The sequence below is a fragment of the Lutjanus erythropterus genome, chromosome 2 (genome assembly GCF_056507025.1).
Source record: "Lutjanus erythropterus isolate fLutEry1 chromosome 2, fLutEry1.hap2, whole genome shotgun sequence".
NCBI lineage: Eukaryota > Metazoa > Chordata > Actinopteri > Lutjaniformes > Lutjanidae > Lutjanus > Lutjanus erythropterus.
In genome coordinates this window covers 16,800,633-16,818,715 of record NC_139318.1, presented here as the reverse complement: position 1 = coordinate 16,818,715, position 18,083 = coordinate 16,800,633, and the positions used below count along the sequence as shown (strand labels likewise).

Here is an 18,083-nt window from a genome sequence, read left to right as displayed (position 1 = left end):
AAGGGGATATATATTTTATTGGCGAGATTGGGCTTCCAAAGTCATATGTACATAATGACAAAATAAAAAGTTCTGCTCCCACCCACCGGACTACATTTCCCATGCTGCGGTGGGCGTAGACAAGGCGGACACGCTACAAGATCCCTTGATGGTCTCTTTCTGCGAACTGTGGCAAACAAGTTGAGCTTGGAGCTGCTGAGTGGGCTGCAACTGCACGGTAGGCAAAAACTATTTTTAATGAACAGCTGAAAACAAAACAGGGAAAGCGTTAATGACATTTAAATCCTAGTTTAGTCACAGTGAGTCCGTGTTATTTTCCCCCGTTAACTTTCTTGCACCGCCCAACACGGACACAACAACGGCGTCTTATACATCGTCCTATACTGTCCTGAATGTAGAACTTGTCTGTAGGCTATATTATCAATAACACATGATTCCCCTACAATTATTGGCTTATTAACACAAGTTTGTCTGCATTCTCTGCCTTTATATAATAAAGTATATTCATACGCACGCAGAAAGTTCAACACTTGCACAGTCAAAGAAAAACTGTAAAGACGGTCACTGTTTATAAAAGCTTTCACTGCTCTGGAAAGTTCCGTTGTGTACTTGTATATTTAACTTTATTTATGAGTACAAAACTGTAATCATAATATTGCAAACATGCACAAACACCCGCACCGTTTTTTTTTCTGTTGTGTTTTTTTAGGTAGTGAGCTTTTCTCAGTTCTGTTCTGGCTGTATCAGCACTCCTGTGTTTATTTCTCCATGTCAGAACAGATAGTGAATCGGCTGAAATGGCAGATATGAGCCCCTCTGTTCACACAGTAAACAGAGAAAGGCCCCAGTCCAAACATTTTCTGCCTTTTCACCTCTTTCAGTGAGAACAATATGTTTGAGTGACATGAGTTTGTTCAGAAACAAAAAAAAAAACCCTCTATTTACCACTGATACTACTGTATTTGTGTGAAGGAATTATGATTAGAGCTGAAACGATCAGAAAATTAATCAATAACTATACTGATAGTTAATTTTACTTGATCTATATGAGTGTATATATAAGTATATATAGTACAGTAGGTATTTTATTACTTTTGGGTTTTTGCTGGTGTATCTAAGAAAATAAGATAATGGATTATTTCCTTCCTCCCTTCTTTCAATTGTGAATATTTGCACCAGGGCTGCAATGGTTAATATATTAATCCATCTGATCCACAGAAAATGAATTACTTAAATCCTTTGTCATGCAGAAATTCAAAATATTCTCTGGTTCTAGCTTTTCTTTGTCATACATGGGAGTAAACTCAATGTTTTTGGTTTTCCGTTGGTTGAATAAAACAGGCTATCTAAATATATAACCATGGGCTGAGGAAAATATTTATTTATTTATTTTTTTGGCAATCTTATGTCTATCAATATTGGTGTATATTTTTTGATATGCATTATGATGAAAACAGTGTGTTTATTTTCTATTTTTTGGTCATGTTATGTTTCTTTTTCTCACTTATTTGTTTAGGTGGTCCTCTAAATTTTTTAACAATCAGAGGTGGACCTTTAGTTACGAAAAAGGATAAAAAAAATACATGACACACATCAGACAACATATATACTGATACTGATACAGACATTCTGTGCTCAGCCAGTATCGTGCCTATAATATTGGCCGACCGATACATACTAATTTATAGTCATTTATTGTTCACTACTCCCTAATATTGGTATCAGCATCATTCCCAAAAATCTAGTCTCAGTCAGGCTTTAGTTTTATAGACAAGTAGTTGGATTGAGAAAATAATTGTCCATTTAATCAGTAATGAAAATAATAGTTAATTGGAGCCCTAATTTGCTGCTTTTCTTTATGAACTGATTTGATTTTTTTTTTGGCTGTTGGTTGATCAAAAGTTGTTATTTGAAGACAGCACCTCAGGGTTTGGGAAACAGTGGGGGACATTTTACGTAATTTTACAGAGAAAGTAATCATCTGATTGATCAATAATGAAAATAATTGTTAGCTGCAGCCTGGTGTGTTGATGTGAAATCATAGATTGCTGTAGGTTAAGAAAGAAATTAAAAACATGGCCTACATTTTAATAGAGTGGGCCTAATACACAGTAAATCTTCCCCTGACTTTCGGGGTCAATTTCCCTTCCCGAGTCCAGCAGCCTGAGTGGATCTCCAAGGAACCAACAGTTAGTTAATTAATGATGGGCTTATGTTATCACTCCTGTTGTTGGGGGAAATCTATACTAAGGGTGGTTGAACACAGAATTAGTCAATTAGATTGCTAATTAATAGCAAGCATTTTTTATTATCGACCCTTGCTGCCATGGCAGACCATGAGGGTCAATTGCAGTTAGAACTAGTCAGCAAACAGGGAATCTAGAGAGGACTGAACTCCCCTTGGTTGGCTGTGCACTTTAATCTAATCTATTCTGATTAGCTAAAGCCACAATAACTAACATCAACCAGTTAATTACCCGTTAGAGTTTTTGCCGTATACCTGCTGGGAGGGACGGTTAGATCTGTGTCTTGTTTTTCTTGGATATTGTTGATATGTCAGATATGTTAGAATATATGCTCTTTGGCTAGAATGACCCCAGTTACTTCCAGTTTTGGCTAGTCTGGGTTGATGGAGAACAAAGTTTAGTATTCTTTCCTTTCCTTCCCAGCATTGGCAGCGCTCTAAGGCCAAAATCCCCTTTTCTGCTCCTCTACTTCCTTCCATACAAATGAGTCTTTTTTCAATTGAACTCATATGTTAGAATTACTGCTGGGAACATCCACTTTATCCTCTTATGGGTAATTGGCAGTAGATTTGTTTTGTTAAATCTCAGACACATCTTTAAAGTTTACATCCTGACAGCGTAATACCTCTAAGTGCTGTGAAATCACTTTGTGCAGCAATGCAGATCATGTAAGACAATGCTAGAAATGTAATGGAAGCTTTGAACTGACAAGGAAACCAGATAGACTGAGAAACAGGTTGACGTCTCATCTGCTACTCTGGCTGCTGGGGCTGTTTTCCTGGATGTCTGATAGTGCATTGATTTTAAAAGGGACAGTTCACCACCCAAATAAAAAAGGACATATTCTTCCTCTGGCCTGTAGTACTATTTAACCGTCCAGATTGTTTTGGCGAGTTGCAGAGTTTTGGAGATACTGGCTGTAGAGATGTCTGCCTTGTTTCAAATATAATGAACCTTGATGGAACTTGACTTGAGGTGCTCAAAGTGCTAAAAAAATAGATTTGACAAGCTCAACAGCAGTGTCTCTTTTCAGACATCATGACCTGATTAACCTAGATAATTCACAAATCTTGTTGTGAGTAGCTTCATGTAGGATCTGTTTTCTTTTTACCAAACTACACTCACTCATTGTATCACCATGCTTGTTAGCTCCGTGGTGCTAACGTTACAGCTGAGCAAAGGAGGATGCCATTAATATTAACATCCTGTGCTATAGGGTTGGGTTGATGTCTACCTAATTGACTTATGACAGTGTCAACAGTAAAACATTACGATGGATGATGATATTATTACAGCTGGCTAGCTATACTGAGCTAAGCTAAGAAATCAATTGTGCAAATCACAATGATATTTGAAGAAACACACTAACTGCGGCCCACAGCATGGCTGCCACCAATGTAAGTGAGCATCTTGTGTTCGCCTAGATGGGCAGGTTTAGTAAGAAAATAAAGAGAACAAGATATAGAGATGTAACATTGGTGCAATGACCAGCAGCAACAGCTTGTCAACCCACATGTCAACAATGTAACCTGTGCCAACAGCTCCTGCCTTATGTCTATTCTGAAGGGACACAAATAAACAAAGAAGGCCTTTAGATCACCATGTTGCAATGCGACAGGGCTCAGTGGTGAACGATGGCGTTGGCCAAAGCCCACTCCACTGTCATGAGGATGAGCCTCTTGTCCATGAGTAGATGCATCCCTCTGTGTGGTGATGCAGTTGGTGTGATGTAGTAGAAAGAAAACACACAACAAGGTCTGTGGATTATTTTTAATAATTGGGTAGTGATTTCTTGAAATTGACATTACTGTTGAGTTTTTCAGATTTTGAACTTTTAGCACTACCAGCAGAATGCCATCTAGTTCCATTATATTTGAAAGAAGGCAGACATTGCCACGGCTGATTTGTCCAAAACTCTGCACCTAACACCAGAACAATCTAGATGGATAAACAGCAGTACAGCTAAGAGGAAAAATATGCAATATCAATATTTCATGACTGACAGAACTGGTGAGCAATATCAGGTGAATATACTATACAAAAGCTTCTTTTGTAAAAAATCATTTTGAACACAGTTGTACTAAAAACCAGTGCTGATATGAGAAGACCTCGACACTGACTCCTCAACGTCTGCTATCTCTCTCTCATGACAGGCAGGACAAACTGACATAACGGCGGGGCCAGAGTGAGGCAAGGTTTCCTGAAAAACATTTCTATGATCCTCAGAACAGCAACTATCAAATTTGCCCACTGAACAGCTGAAGTCATGTACCAAGTTGTACCAGGAGGTGCGGGAGGCACAATTACAGATGTTATCCCCAAGCAGAAACACAGCAAGGACACTCGACCCTTAGTTGGAGCTGGAGTAATCGGCCTGTTGCTGGTGATTGCAGAAGTGACTGCTTGGTGTTATTACATTGCCTCTCTACGCAAAGCTGAGCTGCTTAAGACTCAGCTGCTGGATCTGAATAAAGATGGCTATATTATCCGTAACCAGGGGGGCTCTATTGTTTTCAGAATGGATTTCAGGTTAGTAATTTTCTTTGTCTTTGTCAAGTTTGTGTAATGATATAGATTTCAGAAAGTTGATGTAAAGTTGGTTATTTGAAGGTTTGGTTATTTAAAGGGAAAATGTGGCATGTGGATGTACAGTCAATGTTAATGGTAAATGTTGTCACTTGAAGCAATATATTCCTCACTGTGTGCTATATTGACCAAGAAAGCTGAGCAGAAGCTGTTCTTCTTCCATTCAGTGATGTCACAGAGATGTAGTTGTTGTTAAGGAAGACTTGCAGGTTGTTTCAGCTTGGATTTCTAGTCTCTGCCTCTGGGTAGCCAGGGGGCGTGCTAAATGAGTATTTTTGTCACCTAAACCTATGTGTTGACCAGCAAAGAAATAGCTATAGACTAGAGTGTTGTTAGGTGCTTGTGCACAGTGCATCCTGGTGCGCATTGTCACTGTTGGCAGGGCTTTGCAAGCAGGAGAGCTCAGCTTTCGTGGTCAATACAGCACACACTGCTGAATTCCTTACTTAAGTTGACTTCATTTATCATGAACTTTGACTGGACATCAGGGCTGTATGTTGGCAAGGATCTGGTGATAAGATACATATGCAAGGTGATATATTTCTATTTTTTTCAATCTAATTTTAGAAGGAAACTGTCACAGTGTGAAGAACATACCACCATATGCATAAAATTTTGAAAAGTTTAATTTATGCAGTTAGAACAATAAGACGTCACTGCTATTTAGCAGCTGGGGTCTTAAACACAACACAAAATAAACTAATGCAATAGATCTTTGAATGTCTCCCAATATCATAAAATTGTGAGAGTCAAGTGTATTGATATTTTCTTATATCAATACACTGTATTTTTACATTACACTGTAATTTTCTCTTTAACTATTTAGACAGAATCATGAGGTGTCTATTGAGACAGATTGCTTGAAAATGTAATCATATTTGAATGTTTGCAGGTCAGGTACGCTTGATTTGGATTCATGCTCCAAAGAAGGGGAGATCCTGAGCTGTGGAAGCACCACTGATAGAAAACTGAACTTCTTTATTGAGACAGTGCGACCCAAAGACACGGTACAATGCTACCGTGTGCGCTGGGAGGAACTGGTTCCTGACATTCCTGTTGAGCATGCCATGACATATAAGTTTGCACACTGGTATGGTGGTGCAGTGTCAGCAATTCAACACTGGCCCATTTCGATTTCTGGCCAACAAGCTCCCAAACCCTTTGTTACCAGCGACATCTACTCAAACCGCAATGAATTTGGTGGAATTTTGGAGAGTTACTGGCTTTCATCCAACGCTACAGCCATCAAGATAAACAATTCTGTGCCCTTCCACCTGGGCTGGAATGACACGGAGAAGACCATGTACTTCCAGGCCCGATACAATGACAGTCCATTTAAACCAAACCCGGGAGAGGCACCCTGTGCTGAACTTAGCTACAGAGTGTGTGTGGGCTCGGATGTAACATCCATACATAAGTACATGGTCCGCAGATACTTCAACAAACCAAACAAAGTGCCTGCCAAAGTCATGTTTCGCCATCCTATATGGTCAACCTGGGCGCTGCATAAGACTGACATTGACCAGGAGAAACTTTTGAACTATGCTGCCAACATCCGAAAGTATAAGTTTAACTGTAGCCACCTGGAACTGGACGACCGCTACACCAGCCGCTACGGAGATTTTGAATTTGACCCGACAAAATTCCCCAATGTCTCAGCCATGTTTCAAAAGCTGAAATCAGATGGATTTCTGGTGTCACTCTGGATTCACCCCTTTGTTAACTATGACTCAGTAAACTTTGAGACTTGTGTGGAGAGGGGGCTGTTTGTTCGGGAGCCTACGGGCCGACTGCCAGCCTTGGTGCGCTGGTGGAATGGTATTGGCGGAATCTTGGACTTCACAAATCCAGAAGCCCGTGATTGGTTTTCCTCCCAGCTACGTTCACTGCGCTCCAGGTATGGGGTGGCGTCTTTTAAATTCGATGCAGGGGAGACCAACTACTTACCATGGAAATTTAGCACCAGGACTCCCATTCGGGATCCGAGTTTTTTCACAAGACGTTACACAGAAATGGCTATTCCTTATAATGATAGAGCTGAGCTGCGCAGTGGTTACCAGTCCCAGAACATATCCTGCTTCTTCAGACCAATTGACAGAGACTCTGTGTGGGGCTACGAGTTGGGTCTCAAATCTCTTATCCCCACAGTGCTTACAATCAGCATCCTCGGTTATCAATTTATTCTACCAGACATGATCGGAGGGAATGCCTATCTGAACCGCACAGATGGAAATCGTGTATTACCCAATCGAGAACTCTATATCCGCTGGCTGGAGCTGTCAGCCTTCATGCCCTCCATGCAGTTTTCTATCCCACCATGGGAATACGACAGCGAGGTGGTTGAAATTGCTCGGAAATACACAGCCCTCCATGAGAGTATTGTGCTGCCCCGGGTCCTGGAGCTGGCCGGTGAGGTGCTGGACACCGGGGATCCAATCGTACGGCCCCTGTGGTGGATTGCCACAGGTGATGAGACAGCCTATAAAATCGACTCCCAGTTCCTGATTGGGGATGACCTCATGGTAGCCCCGGTTTTAGAGCCTGGAAAGCAAGAGCGTGACATCTACCTCCCGGCTGGCCACTGGAGAAGCTACAAGGGGGAGAGATTTGATATCAAGGAGCCGCTGCACCTCACAGACTATCCTGTAGATCTGGATGAAATTGCTTACTTTCTTTGGGCGTAGCAAGAAGGAAATATAAAGCCAAACAGACTGATTAGCCTATGCTCCAGTTTGCTTATAAGACAAGCTTAACAAATGTAACTTTTATGCTTGACAGGAGGGAAAAGGTTGGAAAAAGTGGGAAAATAATTCTGCAACAAGATATGACTTTTAAACGTAATTTAAAATTTTAACATTTCATTGCATCGTAAATGTGAAACTGATTCACTCAAAAATGCTTAAAACCTCATTTGAACGTTTTATTTCATTTAAGTTTATGAATTCATCATCTTTTTTGCATTTTTTTGTGGATTAATGGAGAGATAGCTTAGTAGTGTCCTTTAAAAAGAGACTATGTAACTTTTGCTGACTGACAGTGACAATTATAGGTTAATGATAGATGGTTAAACATAATATACCAGTAGCACAGATAGAGATTAGTCAACAGACTGACTCAGTAATGTCACTTACACAGTAACATTTGTTTAAAGTTTGCTAATATTAGTCACCGTTTGCTAGTGGTCATACCAGACCAAGTAAGGCTGTGCATCCCCAGCATGTAATAAAGTGAGTATGGTTGTGTTTCGATGCATATGAATCCAGATATTTATTTGTACAAGGAATAATATGTTTATCCTTCAAAAGTTACATAGTCTCCCATCTAAGTTATAAATGAAACATTTGTCAAAAAGGGAATATGCAAACTGTGAATTGAGTAAGGCATAATTGCCTTTGTATGCCATAAAGTTGACATATTTTTTTAGTGTCACTGCACTTTAAAGTTAAATTTAAGCCAAACAGATCATAGGAGGATAATTGCAGGGGTGTCATTTTTGTCATTCAGTAGATAGTAGGCAACAAAAAAACCTATATTAATAAAGAAAATCTCAGTTTGACTCAGATATCCTCTTTTCCTTTGTCACTTATGACTTTTCTACTTGTCTGCTTTGAGATGCTTTTCAAGAAGTCAGGTGTTATGCTTCACTTATCAGGATGAATGCTTGAAGTTTAATCATTACAAACAGCATGTGCTCTCATTTGTGTAACAGTGTAATGTAACAACTCTTAGCCTAGAAGAAGATGCCTTTTTATTAGGCACTAAATATTTTATGCTCTTCCTCAGGTAACAGCTTTTTTTTCTGGCTGTGGTGTGTTTTTAAGTGTCTGGTAATTGTTTTTTATTGCGCTTTGCTGACTCTGAATGCAGCTAAACAGCTAATACTATAATGTATAATACAGTGGCTTCTACATCCAAAAGTGTCTTATGGAAGTTTTCTAATGTTTGTAATTCTGAAACACGGTTACTTTATACCTACTTCATATACAGTGTGGGAGTCTGATGCAATCAATGTAACCGCAATTAATTATCAAATTAAATGGTACAGTGTATTTTGTAACATTTTGTTTTGTTAATGTGAATGTTTTGTAACTGCAGTGACATCTTTAAGTGCATTTGTTAATAATGGACCTTTTTCACGGCAGCCATTTTGACATGAAATAGTAGATTAAACAGGTATTATGAGTTAAGGTTCCAGTCCATTCAGGTCAAACAGTCAGTGTACTGCTATTGTGCATGTAGGCTCACTGGCAAGGCTCTGCTACACTGAATGGAACGTGACCTTAGTTAGATTAGTATCACCTCTGTTTACCATACTATCTCATATCAGTATGGCTGCCATAAAAAAAGTCTACTACTGCCAGATACTGTGTGTAATTTGCTGTTATGCCATATGTTTATTATTGTTGCACATTGTACATTTAGTATACAATATTGTTAATTTAGCCCTTTATGGGGTGTGTTAACCATTTTAGTGAACAGAGTGTACCACAAATGCCACAAAATGAAAATTTCCATTATGTTAATGCAAATATCTAAAAAAAACATCTTGTCAGGGGAAGAGTAAAGGTCCTGTGTGTAAGATTTTGGCAGATCTATTGTCAGAAATGGAGTCTAATATTCATTAGTAGGCTATGTATTCATTAGTGCATAATTACCTGAAAGTGAGAATTGTGTTTTCTTTACCTTAGAATGAACTGTTTATATCTGCAGAGGGTAGGTCCTCTTCCTCCGAGGCCACCATGTTGAACCACCACGTTTCTGCTGTAGCCCAGACAAACCAAACTGGACACACCAAACTGGCACCAGACAGGGCCTTTCATGAGTTTTGTTGACACTGTGGTTTCTGCTGCACGATTGGAAGGGAAGGGTGAGGCGAGTGGTATTCAGTTGGTTGCAATCTGCAGAATAATATTGGTAAAATGGTTCAGAAAATTCTTTTGTTAGAGTTTTCTTATTTAGCATGATATATTTCTTATTTTTTAATGCGGTCTACCTTTGACCCATTATGCAGCCCCCCTCCATACTGACTGCCTGTGAGCTTTGACATGTGCCTTACAGGTTGACCTCAGTGGGTTTTGTTTGTGCCTTTTGACATAGTATCATCCTAACCACTCTACCTATTTATAGCAGTTCTCACTCAGCATCTGGGCCAGGCCAACCTCTGAGGCTATTTCTGTCTCAGACTGTCTTGTTTTGTGACAAGACTGAGAGGCTGTGTCTCGGACTAATGGTTTCTTTGCTTTTGGATCTTTTGACCTAGTGTGTGCTGTTTGCCTGAAGTTTTTGTAACTCTACATTGGAAACTTATGCATGTGACTTACAGTAAGGGTGTCACTAATTTCAGAAAGAGTGCATATTGGATGTAATTGATTGTGAATGTATTAAAGAAATCAGGTTTGACTTTTGCCATTTGTGAGCAATTTTGTTTTAATTTGCATGGAACATACAATAATCTTTGGTTTACAGTAAACGTCACGCGGTACATTTTGCTACCATGACTACAACTACCAGATGATTGATTAAAACACCTCTAAGGCTGGGTTGCACCAACAAGGATTAGTTTTTAAACCTGATTAAATTGTGGTTTAATTTGTTGAGCCAATCTTTTAAAATAGGTTTTAACTAGCAAGCAAATAATATAACCAGTGGTGGAACTAACAGAGTTAGGATTCTGCCATTGCACACGTTATTGTTGATAACACCTGTGGATACTATTTCATATTACTATGGCTGCCATGAATAAGGTTTATTGCTTAATTACAGTATGCCCTCTTCTTTATGTGAATAGCCACTATTATTTTAATGTATTGCCAGCAGTGCTTTTATTATGTGAACAAATTGAAATACGTAATTTGATAAATGCATGACAAGTATTTACTAAGTATTTGTAATTACTACATGGTGTCACAAACTTGATGTCATTCATCAAAGAAATGACAATACAAAACAAAATAGGTTAGGCTACATATTCAAGTAAATAGCTGATTTACCTTTACATCTATATCCACTTAATAAAACATGTTTTAATAAAGATAAATGGGTGATTTGATGTACAAAAATGTACAAACTGTGCCCGCGCGGAATTCTGGGTTATTGCAATTATGTACCAGCGCAATACTGCTGAGGGGAAACAGAAAAGTTAGCTAGCTAAGTGACGTGATGATAAACTCTCTGTGGAGAACATAGTGACAGTGTAACTCTCACTCTGGGACCAGGTGATCTTAATAGAGGTGAGCTGTGCTGGATAAAGTATTCACATCATTTAGTTCAGTAAAAACACTAATACACACTGTAAAAATACTCCACTACAAGTAAAAGTCCTGCATTTAAAACCTTACTTGAGTGAAAATATGTAAATATTATCAGCTGTTATCAGTATGAAAAGTAAAAGTAACCACTGTGCAGTAAAATATTCCCTGTCAGTAACTAGTAACTGTACCTGTCAGGTAAATGTAATGGAGTAAAAAAGTTAAGTGAAACAATAAAGTAATATGATATGAATGTAATTCGAAATTGGACTTACATAAAGTACTTGAGTAAATGTACTTAGTTACACTCCCCCACTGCAGATGACTGAAGCTGAATGTGTGGTTTTGGTCTTTTACAAACTTTTAAATAGTTGCTGTTTTGTGTAGAAAAATGGGCGACACACCTTAAAGTAGGTACTTAATATAAACCTGTCAAAGACATTTAACCACAGAGTCACTGAGAACTTTACATCTGTCAGGGAGAATTTATGTACAAAAAGTAAATTTTAAGGCACAAGATGGCAATTTTCTATTTATTTATTTATTTATTTATTTATTTATTCTTAAATCTTGATATTTTCTAATAGGTTTTAGGTGTGTTCATAATTTTCTTTCATTGTCTGAAGGTTTGTGGTATCACATTTCTTTCACACATACTGAGGTACTTTTTGCTTACTTTAGTCTTAGCATAAATTGTAAAATAAAATATAATTATTATAAAGGTTTTGCACAAATTGAAGTACCTTAACTTACCTTAACTAAACAAGTTCCATTAGGTTATAAAACATGTTGATTTAGTTGTACAAGTACAAATAAAGGCCCTTTTCATATATTAAAATACACTGGTGCAATATGATGTTTGCTTTTCGCTATAGCCCCCCGTGGTGAAAAATTCACCATTCACCTGATTGTGATTTTGTATTGGGCTTGGTTTGAGACTCCTGCACTGGAACCCAGCGCTGGCTCGTTACTGCTGAATATAATGTTTTTTTTTTCTCTAAGTGGCTATCAATACAACAGAACTTTTTGACAGTGCAAACTTTTGTGAAGGAATACAGAACAGCTGAAGATTAAATGGTTCCCTGAGATGGATTTAGAAAATTTTATTCTCTGCTGAAAATTACTCCCCTATACTGATAGGTCCCAACAGCACCACATTGACCATATTAATTTAACTGATTAATTTTGGTTTACATCACTAAACTTAGATTTACAAACCTTTTTTGTTTTAATTTATCTCAGTCTTAAATTAGGCCTGGGTGATAAAGCTGAGAAATCCTATCACGATAGTGGAGTTTCATATCGGTCGATATCGATAATTATTGATTGTGTAAGTTATGACTGATGATATGTGGCTGAGGGTTTGTTGTATTATATTGCAACAATATTACAGCGATGACTATTGGTGCTTTCAGAAAATGTGAGATTATTTTATAAATGATCATCAGTAATGTGGATATAATGCCTAAGTGAGTAAAGGCAAATAATAGATCAGCTGGAACAGTCTGGTAAATTCTCAGAATGACATCACTTAACTGTAATGGAGCCTTTGAAACCAGGAAAAGACAACACTTCTGACATATCACAATATAACGATATCCAAAATCTATCACGATATCTAGTGTCATATCACAATACAATATAATATCATTATATTGCACAGCCCTACATTAAATCATCACAGATTTAAAGAATTGATTTGATTTAATCTGGATTTACTAATTTTAAACCTTGTTTTGTTAAACTCTGAGTACAAATGCTGATAGATAAAAATGAATCCTTGTTGGTGCAACCCAGCGTAAGAATGGTCAATATATGCCCGAATTTAACTTTTGACACACACAACAAATAACATAGAAGAAGAAAAGACACATGGACATGACATTGAGGTCAGTAAGCTGACCGTGCAACCAGTGAGCCAATAACAACCTGTAACCTCTTATGAGTCTGCAATACATGAAAACTAATATGCCTATCAATTCAATATTGAAAGAGACACCCTTGAGGGACTTTTCCAACTTTTGGCGCCTGGCTCATCATGGAGCAATAATGACAAGGTGATGAAACAATTGTGCAGGTTATTTGGAGGCTGTGTTCAGATCAATAAATCATCTGGTGGCTCATGATGTGAGGCCAGAGAGCAAGAGATATAAAAGTGTACGACCAGACACCAAGAATAAGAAAAGATAAACAGTAGAAGATAATAGCAACAATATTTATTAGAATTACAAAATTAAGCATGATTGTTTGATCTTTTGGAGTTCAAACTGCCTGGCTGGACCACTTTTTACAGTTATAGTCAATCTTTTATATGTTTGGGGAATTTATTCCAGTCCACAACAGCGGGATATGCTTCAGAACTACTTCACTTTATTTGCCAATGCCTCATCTTTCTTCAGAATTGATCTGGACTTGCAGCCTGTGCGTGGAGGACACACATTCATTGATTAGCTGTCTGTGTGTTGCAGCGATCAATATTATTTGTCAGTTTGCTTTCTGCAATCATACTGTTTGGTTCTGCCTATCTTTTCATACACTGGACAATTCATTTATGCAGGAGCTTTAAGGGGAACTTGGAGGAGGATTTCTCTGAGGAGGGGTGAAAAAGAGAACATTAGAACAAAAGGACCGTTTTATGCCAAAACAATGAGGACCATTTAATGCCAGTAACAATACGTTTGGTGTATGGAGGCATATCCGTTACTGTTCTTACCATTTAATTTTTTTTTTATTTAAATGAAGGAGAAATGCTTATTTTCCCAGCTCTGATAGCAGCAAAAATGGAGATAACAATATAAAACTAATACAGACTCTTTAAAATTATGTTAAAAAAGATTAATGATTTTAAAAACTCTCAAACTGACATAAAAGTGGTAACAGATACTGAAAACTAAAAAATGACATGAAATATGTGCTTGTCCTGGCCATGTGGTGCTGCACACGTCCAGAAGGGTGCAGTGTAGCTTCATTGATAAATCCTCTCTCTGACATGTCAGTGGACCACGGTCCAGATGTTACTGTATGTGCGGGCACACACACATACACACACACACACACACACACACACACACACACACACACACACACACACACACACACACACACACCAAGCAGGACACAAAACTGGCAGAGTACTCCCCCCCTTTCCTTCCCCACCTGTGAGCCCACCTGGGTGTCCATCTGCAGAGGAGAGACGCCAGTTGTTCTGGTTAGGAGCCAGTGTGTCTCAAGTACCTTCCCATATCCTCCTTCTATGAGCCTGTCTGCTGTCTGTCCTCCCCAGTAACGCACATATATATTATACAAGAAGAGAGAAGTGGTGCTCACTACAGTTACCATAAAAACACTGCTGACTCACACACAAAAAATAAAAGCATCTTTTGCGATTACTTACTGTTCTAAGCAGAACTGTCATAATGTCCTCATCAATACTCAGAATAAATAATTATCATGGACAAGAATTAGTGTAAAAAAATAATCATTTAAACATGCAAAATCTAAGTTCTGCTGCTATCACTGTAGCTGATGAAAATCTGACATGCCATGTAAAGTAATATTGACGTTTTATTAATGTTATGTTTAGTCACATTAGCTGACTACCTTTCTCGCTTTCTACATATCCAACATAGCCTGTGTTCATAGTAAGCAGCTAGCAACGGCTAGCAGGAAATGCACTGTTAAGTTGAATAAATGACAGATTTCTCTGGGTTTGAAGATTGTTTGAAACATTTGTGATAATGTAAGTATGCAGCTAAACTAAATGTGTAGCATATGTCAAGCATTTTTAGACATCTTAATGAGGAAACATTTTGAGCTGCCACAATTCATCAATTACACAATTATTAAATTAATTGTCAGTTATTTTGTTAATCAATTAATCATTTTTTTCATTGTTTTTCAAGGAAAACATAAAAATTCTCTAATTCCAGATCTTAAATGTGAATATTTTCTGGTTTCTTTACTTTATATCAGTTAACTGAAAATGTTTATGTTATCGACAAAACAAGACATTTGAGGATGTCATCTTGGGCTTTTATGGACCAAACAACTCACTGATAACTGACAGATTAATCAATGTCAAAAAATATCCCTAGAAATTATAAATGTTATAGCTGTATTTAAGTACAGTATTGTAATATATGTGCCTGTGGCTTATAGTGCTAAATTTGACATTAGTTTATATCAATTTATGTTGCAATTTGTACAGCTAAATTTAGCCATACCTGAAATTAACAGCTGTTCCAAATAAGCTAATTGATAAAAAATATTTTGCACTTATTTTTACACACATAAACATGGTTGTAAATGAACATTTAAACTACTGAATCCATCATCAAAACTGCTGTTACATCACATGTATAAACCAGAATGAACAAGCAGACAAACCATGATGAATAAGCTTCAGTTTTATTAAAAAAGCCTTCCAGCCTCTTGGAGCTAAGTGTGGATTGAGCATTTATTGTAGAGGACCACAGGGGAAATAAAACCCCATGGCCGTCTCGTGTGTGAGAAGTGAGAATCTTTGTCCTTAACCCAAGATTTTCACTCCGTAACTAGAGTGACCTCGCATCTGGTGCTGCCATGGCTTGTCTGACAGGAATATGTCTGTCCTCGCTAGGTAACAAATGAACCCAACACCCCAGAGACTGGTCTCGCATCTGTTTATCTTTTTCACCTGTCGGTTCGCTGCACTGCATCAGGCTTACACTCCTCTGCAGCGTTTGTGGATTTCTGAGCATGCCTCTGGCATTACAGGGACAGAGATAGTCGCTGTTGGCTGGAAGCTACGTTTGTTAACTTTATGACTGGGCGTGATAGTCTTACATGTTTGTTTTTTATTGCACTTCTGTATAACAGTAGACCTTTTTCACAGCAGCTATATTAATGAAATAGTGGGGTGAAGAGAGGTGTTACCAATGATGCTAATTAAGGTTGGAATGGAACCTTATCCTAGTATTTCATAGAGGGTTGGGTGATTGGATGAATATATCGTCTATCGATGATGGGCTGAATCCGTTGCTGACTGCTTTTTTGGCCAATTTTTAGGGTGATATTTGTCATTTTATTTTGCTAATGTAATAGTCTGCAGAGTGACAGCCTCTGCTCTGCACCACGCTCTCATCCAGTGGCGCAGTACACGCCCACTCAGCCGACCATGAGTGCACTGAGCTGGGTGAGGAGTGAGAGGAAAACAGCCTGCAGAGTCACACTCTTTACACTGTTTTTGCGTGGTGAATTAAGGATTTATTTTTACCAAACCAGAGTTGGTGAACATATCGCCCAACTCTAATTTCATATAATATACCTGTATTTATCCAAATATTTCATATCATATACATGTTTATCCTATACTATTTAAAACTTAGATTCATTTATTCGTTGATAGTGTGATACATTTAAAATATGCTTAAGATTCCCATGTTCAAGCTGCTAGATGCTGCTTCTGTTCCCTTCCTTTCTTTTCCTTTCCTTTCCTTTTTAAGTGAACAGTTTTGGGTTTTAAGTGATTAATCCAGAAAATAATTGGCAAATGATTTGATAGTAAAAAGAAATGTGGCCACCTGTCATTTTGTTGTTGCAGTGTTTGCTGAACAATGACAATACAAGCTGCTTCAATCAACAAGTTGAGGTAATTCTGTAATGGGTCAAAACACAGTAGTCAAGTCAAAGTCTAGTCTAGCCAAATAAATTTACCATTAATTCAGTTCTGTTTGAGAGTCATTAAGCTTAATGCATCGAGTTGAACCAACCACTCTAACAACAATGATAACCTTCATCATGGCCCACAGTGTTTTCATTATTGTGAGAACAAGCGACCATGACTTATCTTAAACAACAAGCAAGTTTCCATCATGTTTTTTTTTTTCAAACTAAAAGACAGAAGGGTCTTAAAGTAAGTTTTAACTCCCACACAGTGCATGCTGGGAAGTTAGGTAATATGCTGATCATGTTTCTTTAGAAACTTAGTGGATTAAACTCTGTAAAGTACATTCATTCGAGTCAAAAGACTTCAAGTTAGAAGAACTCATGTATATAAGTTCTGATTTGTTCTGAAAAGAAACACTAATAATTTGAATAAACTTGTATAAATACAACTTGTATATTTACCTCAAGTTAATGAGGAAAGATGAGTTGATTCCACAAAAGTCCTTAGAGTTAAGGAAAATGGCGACAGATATATGCAGACACACTTAAATAATCAAATGAAGGAGTTAGGTGAGGACAAAAGGCAGGGCACTTCCTCTGAGCCTTGGTGGGGGTAAGAGGTTGAACGAAATGTCAGGCACCGAGGAACAGATGCATAATTGAAACATTGCGTTGCTGCTGCGGCCGTGCACAAGGTTGTTTGATTGATACCGTTTTAGAACACTCCTGTCCCCTCGTGCTCATGGGGTTTACCTGAGGAGAAACCAGGGGAGGGGGAAAGGTGCTTAGGTGGCTCATCTGGGTTTTGGAGGAAAATTGGTGCCATCCATCAAACACTGCATTTAACAAACGCTAACGCAGGCCTGGCCAACAAAGGATTCGTATATAAGGCAGTGAACCGGGAAACATGTGAGGTGCAGGGACTGCTGAGGGTCTATCAATCAACCAGTCAGCTCCTTTATTTAACAAGCGAGGGCCACGGACCCCGAGGGCCACACTCCATATTCTGGCTGGTTGGGCTTGCAGTCTTCTCCTGTAAAAGGAAGAAAAAAGGGGAAGAGAGGGATGAAGGGAGGAAGGAAAGAGGGCCATGAAGGGATTGGGGTTGGGGGGTGATGGAGGTGCAGAAGGGTTTGGCCCGTGTCCCCTGGCGTGCCGGTGCGCTTCATCTTCTCAGTGCAAGGGCCTGGAACTGCTGCTTGATGGGATTTTCAGCCCTGTGGCCTCCGCTGTCCCAGCATCCATCTGGAGGGCTGCCGTGTGCACAGCGGAGAGCCAGCCACTCAGCGACACAGCCATAAAGAACAACCCGTAGGCCAGCCAATGCCAGTGATCTGAGGCTCGCAGCTCTGTTCAG

The 18,083-nt window shown here is 38.6% G+C and overlaps 1 protein-coding gene across 1 annotated transcript; it reads left to right on the top strand.

The window, feature by feature from the left end:
* Positions 1-17: 17 nt before the first annotated feature.
* Positions 18-8,394, top strand: myorg (myogenesis regulating glycosidase). The gene is made up of 3 exons (XM_084729911.1): positions 18-217; positions 4,400-4,775; positions 5,725-8,394. The coding sequence occupies exons 2-3, from the start codon at positions 4,513-4,515 to the stop codon at positions 7,514-7,516; spliced, it is 2,055 nt and encodes a 684-aa protein (XP_084586037.1). The 5' UTR covers positions 18-217; positions 4,400-4,512; the 3' UTR covers positions 7,517-8,394.
* The last annotated feature ends 9,689 nt before the right edge of the window (positions 8,395-18,083 follow it).